General features: G+C 60.4%; 1 protein-coding gene across 5 annotated transcripts; it reads right to left on the reverse strand.

Moving 5' to 3' along the window:
* Positions 1-484: 484 nt before the first annotated feature.
* On the reverse strand, positions 485-15531 carry SEMA3B (semaphorin 3B). Of its 5 annotated transcripts, none has more exons than XM_064496519.1 (18): positions 15517-15531; positions 7250-7442; positions 6497-6654; positions 6275-6337; positions 5769-5888; positions 5595-5688; positions 5278-5397; positions 4216-4361; positions 4009-4120; positions 3835-3904; positions 3611-3755; positions 3064-3283; positions 2729-2820; positions 2611-2652; positions 2214-2371; positions 2053-2108; positions 1822-1961; positions 485-1322 (listed from the first exon to the last, which is right to left on the reverse strand). In XM_064496519.1, the coding sequence occupies exons 2-18, from the start codon at positions 7356-7358 to the stop codon at positions 921-923; spliced, it is 2247 nt and encodes a 748-aa protein (XP_064352589.1). In that variant the 5' UTR covers positions 7359-7442; positions 15517-15531; the 3' UTR covers positions 485-920. The 5 variants fall into 5 exon arrangements, with proteins under 5 accessions (XP_064352589.1, XP_031326244.1, XP_031326247.1 ...); XM_031470384.2 differs by lacking the exon at positions 15517-15531 and adding an exon at positions 9694-9813; XM_031470387.2 differs by lacking the exon at positions 15517-15531 and adding an exon at positions 9694-9797 and having other exon boundaries at positions 3611-3752.
* Positions 15532-15769: the final 238 nt, after the last annotated feature.

A 15769-nucleotide genomic window follows, 5' to 3' on the forward strand; every position in this document is an offset into this window, starting at 1 on the left:
GGAGAATAGGACTAGCTGGGACCTGGGACCCTTTGCTCCAGTGTTTGCACCTGGAGAAACATCTTGAGCAACAGAATGCAAAGAAACTATAAAGGACTAAAAATAACTGCACACACGCACACTTGGGGCAGGAGCAAATTATGAACCAGATACAAAAAGACCAAAAACCGGACTGCCACTTCTGAGGTGTCTGGAGCAAAAGCAGGGTACTATCCATGATCCCTGCACACAGCACCACCAGGGGAGTGGGCAGAGCGCTTAAGCCACCCCTATGGCCCACCCATGGACTGGCTCCTACCCTCACCCCATTTAAGTGAACAGCTGGCCCTCCCCTGAGCCAGGGAGCAAGGGCACCTGTTGCTTGTTTTCACTCCCTCCTGCTGCAGTAGAAATCCCAATAAAGCCTTGCTGAATTTCTCGTCAGGCCTTTCAACTTCTATTGATTAAAGAGTCCAGAAACCTGGGTGGGTAACACTAGGAACAGTAGTTTTCTGCTGAGGCCGTTTCAGCTTCAGCTGATAATGTGTTTATTGCATTAGTACAATCGGGCTGCCCCACCCCCACCAACGCCTGTTCACAGCTTTCTGCTCATTGCCCCAAGAGGTGGTCCTTCCCCCAAGGTGGGCATTCCGGGCACCTTCCCCCACCCAGGTCGTTGCTCGTGAACCCTGTTTCTCTGCCTCCTTCCGACCAGCTCAACCCTGTGCCCACCTGGGCCGCCCCTAATGGGGTTACATTCAAAGATTATCCTCTGTTAATAAATAAGCGGGCACGGCTGCCCCTTGGCTAGGGCCTGTCGGTTGGTGCCTCCCTCAGCCAGGAACCGCAGTGCGCAGGGCCCCTAGCTGTCTCCCACGGCCTGGCCGCCCCCTCCCCCACCTGTCGCCTCCTCCCCAGTCCCCGGCGTGGGGACGAACAAGTCACCAGTGCACTGCGCTGCGCGGTCCCCGCTCAGCACGCAGTTCCGAGGCATGTGTCCGACGGTTGCGGCCTTTCCTCCGGGGCTCCGGAGGCGGTGAGCGCGGCGCAGGCTGCGGACGACACATTCGCAGGGAGTTCGCACCACCACCACCTGGCTCCACCAGCTGCAGGAAGTCCCGGTACCAGAGCTTGGGGCCCGGCGGCACGACCGGCGCAGCCTCCTCCGTCCGGGCCAGCCTTTCGGCCTGCGAAGCACTCAGCACATGCAAGGCCAGGCGCCGCAGCGGCTGCGAAAAGCCCTGCTCGACGGCTGCGCACTGGTACACCCCCGAATCCCCACGCCGCAGCCCACGCAGCAGCAGGCCCCGCGTTGTGCGCTCAGCGTGCTCCTCCGCCGGCACCTGTGGGCGGGGCCAGCGTGAGGCGGGGCTTCAGGGTCGGGAACTGGACTTCCTGGCCTCAGCGTGGAACGAGAGGCAAATAGCCAATGGTGGCAGAGCAGGAGTGGGACAGGGGTGCCCGCAGAGACACATTTGAAGGTTAGGGTCATGGGGGCCAGTGAACTACAAGTGGAAACCCGAACGGGGCGGGGTTCACCTGAACGTGACGGGCGGGTCAGGGACCTCAATGGGCTGGGCGAGGGCGGGGCTTCTCTCGGACTTGGTAAGGGTGTCGGGAGCCTAGTTAGAGGAGTGGGGTCTCACCGGGATGCGGAGTGCAGACAAGGGACCAAACTGGTAGTAAGGGGTCTGGTTGGGTCGAGACTCACTGGGTGGGGCTGAACCTCATCCATACGTGCGGAGCTGGCCAAGGGCCTTACTAGTCAGGGCGGGGCACTTCCTGGATGTCGGGGGCGGGACAAGACCCTAGTTGGGAGTGGGGCGGTGGGAGGAGGCTCACCTGAGTGTGAGTTGACTCTCCTGCGCGCTGGAAGGTCCACTCCACACGCGCCTGCAGGGAACGGGGCTCACACTCCAGGAAGGCGCTACCTCCCTCCACGCCAAACACCTTCCGCTCTAGCAGCGCAGGATGGGACGAGTCTGGGGGCAAAGGACTGTCAATCACGCGAAGCAGGGCAGGGTGGGGCAGAATCTTCAAGGGTTGAGGGGTGGGGGCAGCTGGGGCACTCACCTCCGGAGCACAGCATGCTGGGGTCACCATTCCTTACGTCTTGCCGACGAAACCGCCTGGGGGGTGGGGGGCGGGGGGACATTGGAGCCTCCGTGAGCCTTTCTTTTAGCCATGGGCAACGAAAGATCCCCTCCCGGTAGCCCACCTCCTTGCCTGCCCACCTCTTGACACTGGGCTGGAAGCGCGTGCATGCAGCCCCATCCCAGGCGCAGTAGGGGTCACGTGCCAGACAGCATTCGGCACAGGCGCGGCCGTGGGCAGCGCAGCGGTGCAACGGGATCTGGGCCACCCCGCTCCGAGATGCTACGTACAGCTGGTGCTAGGGGTACAAGGAGCTCCGGGGTGACCGAGGGTGGCCCTGTGCACACCTCCCGTCGGTCAGAGATCCCTTCCCCCGCTTGACAAATAGGAACACTAAGGTCTCAGGTCACAGTCTAGCGAACGCAGAGCCTGTACTGGAACTGAACCTGGGCTTGTAACTACTAAGGGAGGAATGAGGGCGGGGGCGCCTGGGAACACACTAGGTTCATTCCACCCCCAAGACTTCTGGTCACTTACCCTTTTGGAGGAGATTTGCATGCTGGTGACAGTGGCTGAGTCCTGAGAGGGAGAAGGGACACTGGGATCAGGGCTCAGCGGGGTGGGGGTACGCCAGGCAATGGGGTCTAGGCCTCACCTCAAACACGTGCAGCTCCTCCAGGAGCAGCCCCTCAGCATTAGGACCGCTACCCTTGGGGACGGAGATCACCTTCAGCACTGTGCCAGCATCTGCAGGGATGAAAGGGGGTGAGTGACTACTTGTGTTCCCTGACAGCTAGGGCCAGAGACCTCATTTCAGAGGCCTCCACCCTCAGCATGGTTGGGACAATGAAGAATGCGGGCTGGAACCATTTAGCATCATCCAGAAGATGGGGGCATAGCCCAATGGAAATGGGACTGAACAGAAGGAGCTTCCACTAACAGGCCAAAGCCTCGGCTGGGTTTTGTGGGTGGTCATGGCAGGACTCTGACCTGTGCCAATGAAGAGGACGTCATAGTGTCCATCAGCAGCTGCTACACGGTCCACAGCAATCTGGGTGAACGTGTACCCAGCACCCACTTGTAGGAAGAGAGGGCGCCCCCCCATGGGCAGGACTGAATTGTACATGAGGGGATGGTTCCGGGCAAACTGGATGACATCATCAGGGAAGTCCTTGGTGGAACTGAAGGTGCCAAAAGTCTTGCTGGGGCACTGGTGGGGTGAGGGAGGGAGGCACGATAAGGATATGGGAATGAGGGCCTGGTGGGCAGCCCTCCGCAGGAGACCTCCTAGAACCTGGGTGCGGGGGTGGGGGGCAGTATTGGACAGAGCCCTGCCCTGGGAATCTGAGAGAGGAGCCCCAGCCTTGCCCTTGAGAATCTGAGGGGGAAATGCAGCCTTCCCCTGAGGAGCCCTGCCTGATGAAGGTGATATTTTCCCACCCAAAATAACGGGAAGAAACCACATTTACCAAGAAGATCCCCGGCTAAGCTCTCTACCCCTGAGGTGGGTTGTGGTGGGAATCCTTGGGCTACGCACCATACCAGGTCGGGGGTAGGGGACACGGCCCTGGTAGGAAACCCACTGGTGCATGGGCCCCTCCTTGTGTGCAAAGGGTCCCAGGAAGGCCCGACGCACATCATTCATGCTGTACACACACACTGCGGAGCCCTGGAAGATACTACTGCAGGTAAAGACAAAGGTGGAGTGAGGGGCTCTGGTCAAGCCCAGCCAGCCCTGTCCCACTACCTCCCACACCTCACCTGGATGTGGAGAAGACAGCATAGAGCAGTGGGGTCCAGCGATCCCGTGAGGACAACAGGAACACATCCTCTGTGGGAAGGCATCTAGTTGGGGGAGGGTGCACAGCCCGGAGCACCTGACCAGGCTCCAGGGTCTGCGGCCCTGCATTCCCATCCTCCACTCCTGGCACTTACGGAGCTGGTCAAAGTTCGTATCACCCTCAGTGCCAGGCAATGAGCACACCAGCCGCGCCTTCAGGAATGTAGTCCACTTGTTGACCAGGCTGCGCTGGCCACCCACATCGTTCTGCAGGGTCAATGGCAGGGGATAAGGGCAAGGCCCGGACAGACAGGCACAAGGGCGGTGGCAGGGTCACTGAATGTGGCCCAGGGAGTCCTCACCCTGCAGATCTGGCCAACTCGGGACACAGACAGGCGTCCCAGTGCCGGCGTGGCCTCCACTGCTGACTCACGGAAGAAGAAGTAGATCTTGTCATCGTCCGGGTTCTCGCTCTCCGGGATCCAAAAGACCTTGATGAACTTGGGCTCTGGCCACCGCAGAAGGCATGGGGTCAGCGAGGTCCTGGCCTTGCCCCCCACTAGGAGACCCATGCCCTGCTTCCCCTTCCTTTCATCCTGCAGAATCCCTCTGGGGGCAGCATCTGACCACCCAGCCTCCAGGACAGAGTTCAGATGGTGCTCCCGGTGGACAAAATCCAGAGGATGAGGGCCTGCTAGTCAAGAAGCAGCCACAAGAGGGCAGCAGAGACCATAGCCACCTAGGCCCACTGGCAGGGGACCCTGGTCAGTGGCAGGCCTGTCTTACCTCGCCCCTGGCAGTTCTCCATGCCAGTGGGCCAAAAAAGGAGGCATATGGGGTATCTGGTTTTACCTTCACTCATGAATCTGCCTCTTGAGCAGGAAGCAGATGCCCCCACTCCTGCTTTAAATACTCCACTGGGCCCCATCACTCTCCAAGTATCTACCCTGGCTCTAACCTATCCTGACAGTCCAGGCCCCTTATCATTGCTAATCTTATGAATCTGTTCCTTGGCTTGTTCCTGACCCCAGGATCTTTGCACTAATTAATTATTCCCTCTGCCTGGAATGCTCTTAATGCCCTTCCTTCATATGTTTTGGGAATTAGCTCACATCTCTCCTCAGCGGAGTGTCTTCCTTTCCCCAACCCTCCCACCACCACTACCACTGCCTAGTTTCCTTCTCTGTTCTTCTCTCTTCTTTCATTGTTATCTCGTGGCCACTGGAACTGATCTTATCATGTATTTGTTCTGAGGGCATGAGCCATCCTGATCTTGTCTGCCCTGTGACCCAATGCCCAGTGCAGGGCCTGACCTAGGGTAGGTACCTGGTGAGCACGCATCGCTGATTCCCTTTATGGGCCTTACTCACACCTGCTCTGCTGGGTATGAGGACCCCCTCCCAACAGCCCCATCAGCCTTTCACCGTTGAGCCAGCGGGAGTCATGTGGCTCTGTTCGGAGACTTGGACGCTGGCCCAGGCTGCGGAAGATGGTAAAGTCACGGCCCATGAGGTCTGCGGCCACTCCAGAGTACAACTCTTCCCCTGCAGATGGGGTAGGGGCTGCTTAGCCAAGCTCTTGGGATGAGTTGGTGGGGCTATGGAGCTCTGGGGGCTCTTGCGGAGTCAGTGAGGCTGTGGGGGATCCCTGGGGCTCAAAGGAGGGTCTTGGGACTTGGTGCGGTGCTAGATTCTCTGAGGGCTTCCAAGAGCTCTGTCGGGGTCCCAGACTTTGGACTCACCCACCAGCACGGAGGCAGCCCGATGTCTGGGGTCATAAGGACTCTTGCCCTTGCCATCCTCTAGTCTTTGAGGGTCCAGGCGGAGCACGGGCTCCTGGGAAGCAGGGGGGAGTTGTTCCTGCCAGGCCCTTCTTGACCCTCCCAACCTCCCTCCCAGCCTAGATCTGGCCTTACCTCCAGCCGGTGGCCCACCTCCACAAATGCACAGGTTGGGTGGAAGGCCCCTGTGCCACAGGCCAGCAAGTGGGTGCGGTTGTAGGCATGTAGCAACTTCACGAAGTTCATGCACTCAGTCTAGTGGGCAGGAACAATGAGGCCTCCCCCAGGGAGGTGGCCTTAAAGGGTCCCAGCTCACTGGTGGCACTCCCACCCCTTCCTCTCTTCTGCATCAGCCCACACACACACTAACATGGGCTACAGGCACTCAGGTGCCCAGCCCAGCCCACCTTTCACCAGAATGGATGCAGAGGGGCACTGAGGCCGGCATTGCACCCTGTGACTCAGAGGTCCCCGAGAAGAATCATGTGAGCCCCCACCCTGACTCACTACCTCCTGACTTTAGCTACTTCGACCCTACTGACCCCTCACAGCCAGAACAGGCAGGCCTCTGTTTCAGTACTGCCTGTCTCCAGAGTGAGGGGCTGCCCCTCCCCACTCCCACCCGGGCAGCCGGCACTCACACCAATGTCCTTCCCTGCCCAGTTGCACTCCTCACGCCATTCCACAGGGGCCGGCCAGGCCAGCTATGGGGAGGTTGGGGGAGGGAGAACACAGGTCAGGGACTAGACTGTGCTGAGGGTGTCCACTCAGTGGGCCCGTCCTCCCAGGGCGCTCCAGGCAGCCTGGAGCGGGGTCCCAGGGCTCTTTCCTGGGGCAGTGCTGAGGCTGGGGGTCCCTGGCACCTTCTTGGCCCGCTTGCTAATGTTGTCCAGGCTGAGGGAGGCCACGAGGTTCTCGGCGCCCACAAACAGGCGTCCCCGCTCCTCATCCAGCAGCAAAGCTTCGTAGCAGCAGGTCCTCTCCAGCCTAAAGGTCCGGAGACCATGCCGGGCCCGGAGCTCTGCAGGGTGGGGACACCACTGAGGATTACCGGGCCATGCTAGAAGCTTCCCCCAGGCCCTGCTTGTTTTCTCTCTCACAGGCCAAGGTTGTACGTGTGACCTGGCCCCTGGGCGCGCTCAGACAGTATCTCCAGACCGGTGCACAGGGGGGAGGACGCAAGGGTTTGGGGTAGATGGGCAGGTAGGGACAGCCTGAACCCCAACCCCAAAGTCAAGCAGAGGGTTCTCTGCCACCAGCCTGGGTTCAATGTGATTCCACTGCCTAGTAACCCCCTGTGTAGGGGGTGTGGGAAGGGGGCTCTAACGGCCCCCACGCCTCAACTTCCCTGGGAGTAGAGGATGGGATGGAGACAGGATCTGTTGCCATGGGGACAGAAGGGGTCTTCCTAGGAAAGCATAAGAAAAATGTAGGCAGAGAGGTTGGGGACTGAGGCCAGGAAAGGGTTAACTGGCGATGGCCTGAGAGTGCCCCCAGTCCAACTCAAACCAGTGGCACACATGCAGGGGAACAGCAAACACAATGTCCCCTACCCACACAGGGCCCCTTTCCTGCCCACCTTGAGCTAGGGCCTCCCGCCTGCCAGGTGCACCTACCTTGGAAGGAGAGGCGAAGGCGTGGGGTGCTGGGGGCGGCACCCCCCAGCACTGCCGCCCAGAGCAGGGCCAGGCCCGGGATCATGGCGGCGGCTTCAGCCCGCCCCATCCCCGCAGCTCAGGCTTAGGGCGCTCAGGGTTCAGCGGGCGCGCGTGGAGGAGCCTTGAGCCTCCCTGGACTCTGCCCCGGGATCTGGAAGAGAAGGAGTTGCAGCAAGGGCGAGGGCGGGAGGCTGGGGGGGGAGTCCCCAGGGATCAGATTACAGCCCCTAGGGGAAAGAGGCTGGGGGGTCGCATTCCGCTTCCGAGCCCTCCTCTCCCTCAGAGGGTGCCCGGCCTGGCCACAATCACAGACACACCCACGCTGGGCACACCCTCGGGGTCAACCCCACACTGGCAGTCGCCCGCCCCACCACGTCACCCTCCCCAGCAACCCGCCCTCCTGTAAATCGCTCACAGGCATTAATTCACAAACTCCTTGCGCCTACTTCATGCCAGCCTGGGGCTGGGGGCACTGGGGCACACAGAAAAGGTACCCCTGCAGGAGAGGGCAGAGTGCCAACGAGAACTCAGATTGGCACAATCACTTAAGAGGCACCAAGTGCAATGAGCAAAACAAGCCAGTCCTGGTTGTGAGAGTAACAGGAGGGGGGTCAGGCCTCTGGAGGAGGCTATGCCCCCACAGGACCACAGAGAAACAGAGGCACCTTTGGGGCTGGAGCCAATGGTGTGGGCATCTTTGAGTATGAACATGTTTCGGAGGGTCCCTTTGTGTATATGTATCATGCACCTCTGGTGTGTGTATGTGTACAGTGTGTATGTATATGTGCACATGTGAGACCATGTGCCATGTGTGTTGTATTGCACATGTAGGTGTGGCATGCATTCACGTGCACACACACGGCATTGTATGCATGCTATGTAGTGTACACATGTCCGTATGGTGTGAATGCTTCGTAAGCATTTATGTGTGCATTACACATATGTGTGTGCACAAGTGTATGCACGGCTCTCTGGACATGCAAGTGAGCACATATAACTGCAGCATCGATCACTGCCTTCAATTCTGGCGCACTCCCGAGAAGTGCTGCCGGGAAACCCAGGGCCTGGGCCCCTGGGGCTGGGCAGACGCCTCAGTTTCTGACTTGGGAGCTGCTCCCACTTGGATCCAGCAGCCTCAGCTTCGAGCTTGACCTCTCTGTCCCTCCCTACCCCAGAAGGCAGCGGGAAGGGCTGGTCACACATAGAAATTCTGTGAGCTCAGACGTCAGACCCTAGAGAATCAAGTGGGGGAGAGCCAAGGGCCTGAGGCAGCCTCTCACCCCTAGCTCGGGTGAGCTGACTTCCCTCCACTTTCTCCCTGAGCCTCCTCTCCCTCCCTCCGGTCTTGGCCCTCCTTTGAGCTCCTCCACTTCTCCGAGCCAGAGCCCTTCCCTGGACCTCTCGGATAGGGCAGCTCTGGCTGCAGTGCCCACCCTCCTCCCCAGAAACTGGTAGGGCAGGTGCCGGGCACAGGAGCCCCAGCGTGGGGCAAGGTCCTGGGGTGAGATCAAGCAAGAGACGCAGCTGCTGGAGCACCAGCTCACCTCAAACCCCTTACCTGTCCTCCCCCCACTGAGCCCCGCAGCTTTCAGACCCCTCCCACCCCAGGACTCCCACCTCCTTCCTTCCTTTCACTGACACTTGCCACGGCCTCTTCTAGGTCTGCGATGCCACAAAACGCCAGGTTGCCTTCCCACACTCCACCGAGAGCTCTGGTAGCAGCACCTCCTCACCCTAGCCCCTTCTCACCCTGGAGAAGGGGAGAAGCCCAGGGGCCCCAAGGCACCTTCTGACGGCTCCTTTAAGGAGCAGCCCCCGCCCCCACCAAGCCAGCCACCGCCCCACACGCTGCCGTCAAGTTTACGGGGCGGATCGGGTGACTGGGCAGGCAGCCGGGAACCGGCTGGAGTTGGTGGCTGGGCCAGAGTGGAGTGGGCACAAGGGAGAGGCGGGTAGGGCTGACCCCTCTCCTGTCAGGCTTCACAGCAATAGGATGCCCCAGGCAGTTGTCCCACAAGGGGGATCAGCCAGCGAAGGCAAAGGAGGAAGAAGCAACAGGGACCAGCCCTAGGCAGCTCTGTGCAACAGGCAGAGGGAACAGCACGACGGGTACCCCCAGGGACTCGCGTTTTTCACCTGTCCCTCCACAGCTGGGGAGCTGGAGGCAGGTAATGAGGGACTCAGCTGCCTCCTCAGTTCCAGGTGCCGGCTGGGAAGGGCTGGTCAGAGGTCAGGGGAGGAGGTTCTCAGCTAGAGATCTGATGGCCCCCAAGACCCAGCGCCAGTCCCTCCTCATTGCTTGGGCTACTTAGTACTTCTGCTACCTGACTGGCAATGGCTGTGATGACAGTCAGTCTGGGGTGGAAGAGGAGGGCTGGAGAGGGGCAGGTGGGAAGACTTACTTATTCTGCACTGTGGAATGTGGGCCCATCCGGAGACCCAGTCTGGACAGGCAGTCCCACGTCTCTGCTGGGAGGTTGGGCGCATGCCCCTCCGTGGTGACTTCAGTCTTTCCTCCTAGGCTGCAGGGGGGAGGAACTGCTCCACCAGCGAGAAGCCAAGGGGACTTCACGGACAGGATGGGGCTCCTACATCTCAGCTGGGAAGGGTCTGAGCTTTTGGCCTAAAGTTATCTGGTGGACACACACTATTTATATTGCCAGGGGTACTTCCTTGGAGGGGCTGAATGTTGATAGTGGCTGAGTGGGGCCCTCAGGTCCACCTGGGTGAACAGACCAGGGCTTAAGAGTGGGTGTCTGCTCCTCAATGCCCCCCAAATGCATCCTCCTCCCAACCTCCCCAAGGCTGATCAGCAGCTGCTCAGGGGTCTGCGAGGGAGGTGGTAAGGGCACCTCAAGCATGCAGAGTTCTGCTGCCCACCTCCTGCCAAGTCCCCTGGAGTAGAAGTGTCTGTGCCCAGCCAGGGTACGGCCATGCCCCTCTTTCTTGAGCCTCAGGACCTGGAGTTCCTGGCCTGGCCAGGCTGGCTGGTTGGCCAGGGAGGGTGGTGGTCAGTGGAAGGACCAGGGGCCTTCAGGAGAGGGAGTGGAGGGACGCAGCCCAGCCTGAGCTCCTGGGCTTCCAAGATGTGGCTTCTCCCTCCTCCCAGGCTCTTTTGCCTTGGACCTGGGCAGCCTCCCCTGGCCCCGTGCAAGCAAACAAAATTCTTCGGCTGTTTACAATTTTCCACCCAAGCAGCCAAGATCAGCAAGTGCCTTTGAGGTCCCCACCCACCCGCGCTGTGCCCCCTACCTGCCCCCACTCCTTTTAGTTCTTCAGGCCCAGGATCCCAGCCTCTGCTGCATCCCCCACCACCCTGTGTCCACAGTGGAAAATGGGACCAGGACCCCCAACTATCTTCCCAACACCTTGGAACTCAACCACCAGCCAAAGGGACTAAGCTGTCCTTGGCCCACCTGAGCCCTTGGCACTGCCTTCCAGCTTCCGTCCCTGGGGCGGGAAGGAAGATCCCCAGAGCGGGGAGCTCAAGTTGTCCCCAGCCCCACAAGGTTTCCTTTCTGCTCCTTAGCCCCAGGTCCCAGCAGAGCAGACCCTGAATAGGGACCTCATGGAGGCAGCCTTACAGGGCAGGGTCACTGGCTGTGGGTCACAGTGGGCTCTGGAAGTCCCCAAGGATTCTGGAATCAAGGCAGCCTGGGCCTGGGTCTCAACAGAATAGAAGAAACCAAGGGAGGCAGCTGGGGTCCCTGGTGCCAACTGTCAGTGGCACAGCCTGCCAAGGCCTTGGTTTTTCCTTCTGGAAATAACTAGACTGTTGTGCCAAGTCCCAGTGTTGCCGACACCAGCACCTGCCTCCCCACCCCTCATCACCAGCTGGGCCTGCCCCTCGGCATCCTGCCTGGACTCTGGTGTTGTGGCCGGGCTAGGGTAGGACATCCATCTGAGGAAGGCTACAGCCAACCCTTCCAGTGCCCAGCCTGGGTTGGGTCAGGCCTTGGCTCCCACTCACACCTGCTTTAGCCATCAAGGCTGATGGCTCCAACATCTCGACCTTTCCCTCTTCCGGGCAGCCACGTGGGTACTAGGACGTGCAACCCGGAGGATTTAGGCTTGGGGAATAGGGAAGCAGGGGTAGGGGGGTGGGAAGTGGGCCCTGGAGAGCCCAGCTGAGGCCTAACTTCCCTGGCAATCTGCTGCCCACCCCAGGGGATCTCCCTGGAAGGGTCTGCCAGGTATTTGCCCCCACCCCACCTCTAGCCCGGTTTCCATGTTCTCAGAGGACCCCTGGCCCACCTTTTTGGAAAGATCAGCTCCTCCCCTCCTTGCCTGTTCCCTTCCCTTCTGAGGGCCATGTCAGAGCTGAGATGGAGGGGCTGAGGGAGGGGCCACTAGGAACCCTGGGTCTCTGGCTGGGGCCCTACCCCCACTCGCTCCACCCCTGCCCTCCGCCTCCTGCACATTCCTCCCTGGCTGAGGTCAGCCCCTCCGGGACGGGGGAGCCCCCCCATCACCAGCCACATCACAGCTCTTCACTCACTCCTGTTTTCTTCATTGCCCAGCACGGGGGGAGGGTCTGGGGAGAGAGAAGAGGGGGCTGGGAGTGGGGCCTCCCTCTCCCCTCCTTCTCCATAGCCCGGGAGGGGGTGGGGAGGAGGTGCCAGGAATGCTGCAGAAGCAGGCTCCGGTGGCACTCTACTCATTAACATACATTAACATAAGTGCTACATTTCCTTCCTAGGCTGGGGAGAGCCTCCCAGAAGTACTGGGCAGGGGGTTCCAGATGCTCTGGAAGGGTGGATGGGAGTCTTCCCCAGGGGTCAACCCCCTTAGCAGCCAGGGAGGGGCAGGGTTGAATCCTGACTCTGCTGCTCACCAGCTGTGTGTCCTTAGGGGGGAGACTGAACCTCTCTGATCACTCTCCTTACTTGCCCCGAGATTGTATACAGTGGGCCAGGCAAATCTGGCACACTGCAAGGTACCCAGGTGTGCACTCTGCCGTCTCAGGCGCTGGGCATCCTGTGGCATGCTGGCCTGCTGCCTCTTCCAGCCCAGCTTCATGGGGTCTTTGTTCAGGCTTGGTTCCTCTTCTGTCCCCTTCCCTCCCCCACCAATCCCCTACCCACCCCCTACCCCCAGCACAATGCTCTACCTGAACCTCCGTCCCTGTCCCTCCACATTCGCTGGGGACTCCTCAGTCTTCTCACTCCACAAGTCTCCAACACCCACCAGCAGTGCCCACACCCTCCTGCAGCAAGCTCCCAACTCAAGGAGGCCTTTCTGTCTCCTTTAAGACAGGACAGGGCCCCACCTCCTCCCCCTGCCCTCCTCACGGGTCCTGGGCTGGGTCCCCGTGATCTTTCCTACCACTTCTCCCAATGCAGCACCCTGCCCATCCCAGCTCCTCACTTGGAGAGCCTGCTGAAGCTTGGGGACATCCCAGGCTCTTAGCCGGGCATTCACATTCTCCCCCCGCCCCCGCCGGCTCAGCCCTGGCTAACCCTGCCAGCGCTCCTGCTACGCCATTTTTGGGAGGTAGCAGCTCTTCCTTTGCCAGGACTTAGCTCGGGCTTTACCCTCTGCCCATCAGGCCCTCCCCCTTTGCCACCTGCTGGACTTTTCCTCACCACTCACCACCCATCTTCCTCTGTGAAGCCCCAGAAGCTTGTAACACCAGCCTCTTTGCAGGGCTCTGGATTCTCCAGCAGCCACCATCTCTTGGGGGCCCCATGGCTGGCAGAGGACAGGCACAGGGAAGCAAGAGATACTGTGCCCGCAGGAAGCCCTTCCACCTTCCTGGGCCTGCTGACCTGGGCAAGGATGGCGGCTGACAGAGAAGGGAGACTTCAGGCCCCTCCTTGACCCTGCAGCAGCCACTCAGGCCTTGACTCCCTCCACCTGTTTTCTGAGGTCAGAAAACACAGTCACTGCCCAGGAATGTCAAACTGATTTTTCTCCTAAATAAGATCACCTGTGAGGCTATGTCTCCTCCAAGGGGAGAAACCAAAGCAGTCCTGCCCCTGCCCTCTCCCTGATTCCCAGAGCAACTAGGACGTGGCTGGCCATGCCACAGGCCAGGCGGCTGGAGTCTGGGCTTGTATTCCCCAGCCTTAGTGGATGGTTTAGCACTCTGGGTTTGGGGAGGATGACTCTGAAGGGCTCTCAGGGAAGTAGGAGGACTTTCTGACATCAGGAGAAGCCATGGGGCTGCCCTGGAACATGATAAAGGTTCTTGCAGGCCTTGGCAGCCCCTGCAGCCTCGACAGCTCCAGTTCTAAGGGGCCCCCTTCCCATTCTGGGCCTGGCACCTGGCATCTGGGCCTCCACCCACCTGCTGGGGGTGAGGGGGGTCTGGCTAGGGGAGCTGGGAAGTGGCTGCCAGCCTGAACTGGCTCCTCCCCACAGGGTCTCCCTACACCCTCCCCTCTTTAGACCTCTTTGACTCAGAGCTTGTCTCTTTCTCTCTTCCCAGCTGTTTCCCTACCACCCCCAACCCAATGGGTTAAAAATAGTGAGGCTGCTACCACATCAGTAGCCTGAGCAACTATTTGGAGTGGAGCACGCTCTCTGGGAGGTGGGTCAACCTCCTGGAGGTCCCCACTGGGATCGCCATGGAGACAGCTCACCTCATACTGGGATCCATAGGCTTGGTTTGGGCGCAGGAGCCTGGGTTCTTTGCCTGGCTCTGCCTGTCTAAGGATTCTGAGCCTCACAGATGCAGCTGCCCATGGGTGGGGCCAGGAAGATGGGTCTTCTTAGGCTGGGAGAATTCTGGGGGACACACGGCCAGGGAGCACTGACTCTCCCATGGCCAAGGTCCAGCCCTGAACCGCTCAAGAGAGTAGAGGATCCCCAGGAGTCAACTTCATGCAGTCCCTCCTGTTGGGGTGCAGGACACCTGGGATGCCCCCCTTGCCTACCGCCCCCCCATGGCTGGGAATTTCCCAACCACCAAAGACAAGGATGAATTGAGAGGCCGCCCCCGCCAGTGCTGGGACAATGAAGCCTTATGCTCTCAAAATCAGAGCAGAGGTAGGAGGGCCAAGGGCAGGTGGGGGCCTTGCTGTCTGCACACAGGGAAGCCTTGCTTTCCAGGACCCCACCCAGACCCACTGCCAAGCTGGGTACAAGGAGATCCTGGCCAGAAACCTGTGTGGCCCACCCAGGGAGGGAGGCATTGGGTTCGTCAGACAGACAATGCCAGGCCCTTAATGGTCCCTCTGTGCAGGGATCCCCCTCAGGACAGAAGGAAGGAACCATTGCTGGTGCCCGCTTCCTGTTAGGCGGGCATCGGGGCACCGGAGTTCCCGCCCCGCCCGCATATCTAGGGTTCAGCTGGGTCCAGGGCTGACCGCTGAAGGCAGAAAGGGATCCTGGCTTGAGCGTGGGATTGTTCTCCCTGTCACTTGGCGCTCCTCCGCCCTCAGAGGCAGGGGTAGCAGGAAAGGCCCGAGGGATTAGGGCGGAGACGGGGACTGGGGGGCCTTGATCTCCTTCCGATAAGGCTAGGGCGGCTGCAGCCTCTCATCTCCTGCCAGGACTCGCCCCCCGTCCCCGAGGCTTAGGGGAAAGGCAGGTGTGAGGAGGCGGGGTCCCAGGTCCCTGGCCCCTACCCTTCTCCAGCCCCTACCCGCCCCGCCTCCGCGGCGCCGACCCCAGCCCAGGCCGCTTTGTCCTACCGCGGGCGCGGAGCCGCCGCCGCCCTACAAAGCTGCCTTTGTGCCCCGCGGCCTCTGCAAGACCGGATGACGTCAGCCTCCGTGATCGGCCCGGCGCGGGCTTTGGCGCTCTCTGGCGGCCAAAGGCGGAAGCGCTCCCCTCCGAGCCCCACGCTGGCAGAGGCGGGCCTTTCACCCAGCCTTTCCCACAGGGTGAGCGGGCCGCAGTCCCCACTGTCCAAGGCAGAGTCCAAGCGCTTTGCCTGGCCCTCAGGGCCCACCCCACAGGCACCCTGGCCCGGGTTATCTGCCGTTCCTTCCTCCAGCAACGCATGAGCACTTCACATAGCTTCATGGAAGCCTCTGCATTCTGAGAGCCCTAATCCCAACACAGCCACAGCCCGCCCCTACCAATGGCGACAGACACACTGAAGTGTAGCCACCGGCCTGTCCCTACCCACCTCAGCTTTGGAGAGGGACCTCTGGGGCAGAGACCTTTCTGGACATGCCTCAAGACCCCTACTGTCCTCAAGTTTCTGTTTAATCAAGCCCAAGGGGGTCTCAGTTCTGGGCGGGGGGGAGGAGGGTGTGCAAAGGGCTGCAGCCTACCTCAGTAGCGCACACCATCTCTGGGCCCTGGGCCTGGGAGGTGAGAAGTCACATTTTCTTCTGCACTAGATGCACTGGACACTCCACCTGCTCCCAATGTGTAAGAATCCTCTAGAACAGCACCTTAAGAAATGGGACCCACCATTCCAGCAACCAAACCCAGACTGCAGAGGTGCTGGAGGGAGAGGGGGAGACAGAGCCCAACGTGTAAGATGACTAGTCCAAGTGGGAAGGCTGAAGCGGTAAGACCTGA

Source organism: Camelus dromedarius, chromosome 17 (genome assembly GCF_036321535.1).
Source record: "Camelus dromedarius isolate mCamDro1 chromosome 17, mCamDro1.pat, whole genome shotgun sequence".
NCBI classification, from domain to species: Eukaryota; Metazoa; Chordata; class Mammalia; order Artiodactyla; family Camelidae; genus Camelus; species Camelus dromedarius.

Coding starts and splice junctions, on each gene's coding strand:
- SEMA3B (XM_064496519.1), bottom strand. CDS start 7,358: ATGGGGCGGGCTGAAGCCGCCGCCATGATCCCGGGCCTGGCCCTGCTC. Junction 3,756..3,834: donor GCTGTCTTCTCCACATCCAG/GTGAGGTGTGGG, acceptor CTTTACCTGCAG/TAGTATCTTCCAGGGCTCCG. Junction 1,323..1,821: donor GAGAGTCAACTCACACTCAG/GTGAGCCTCCTC, acceptor CCCCGCCCACAG/GTGCCGGCGGAGGAGCACGC.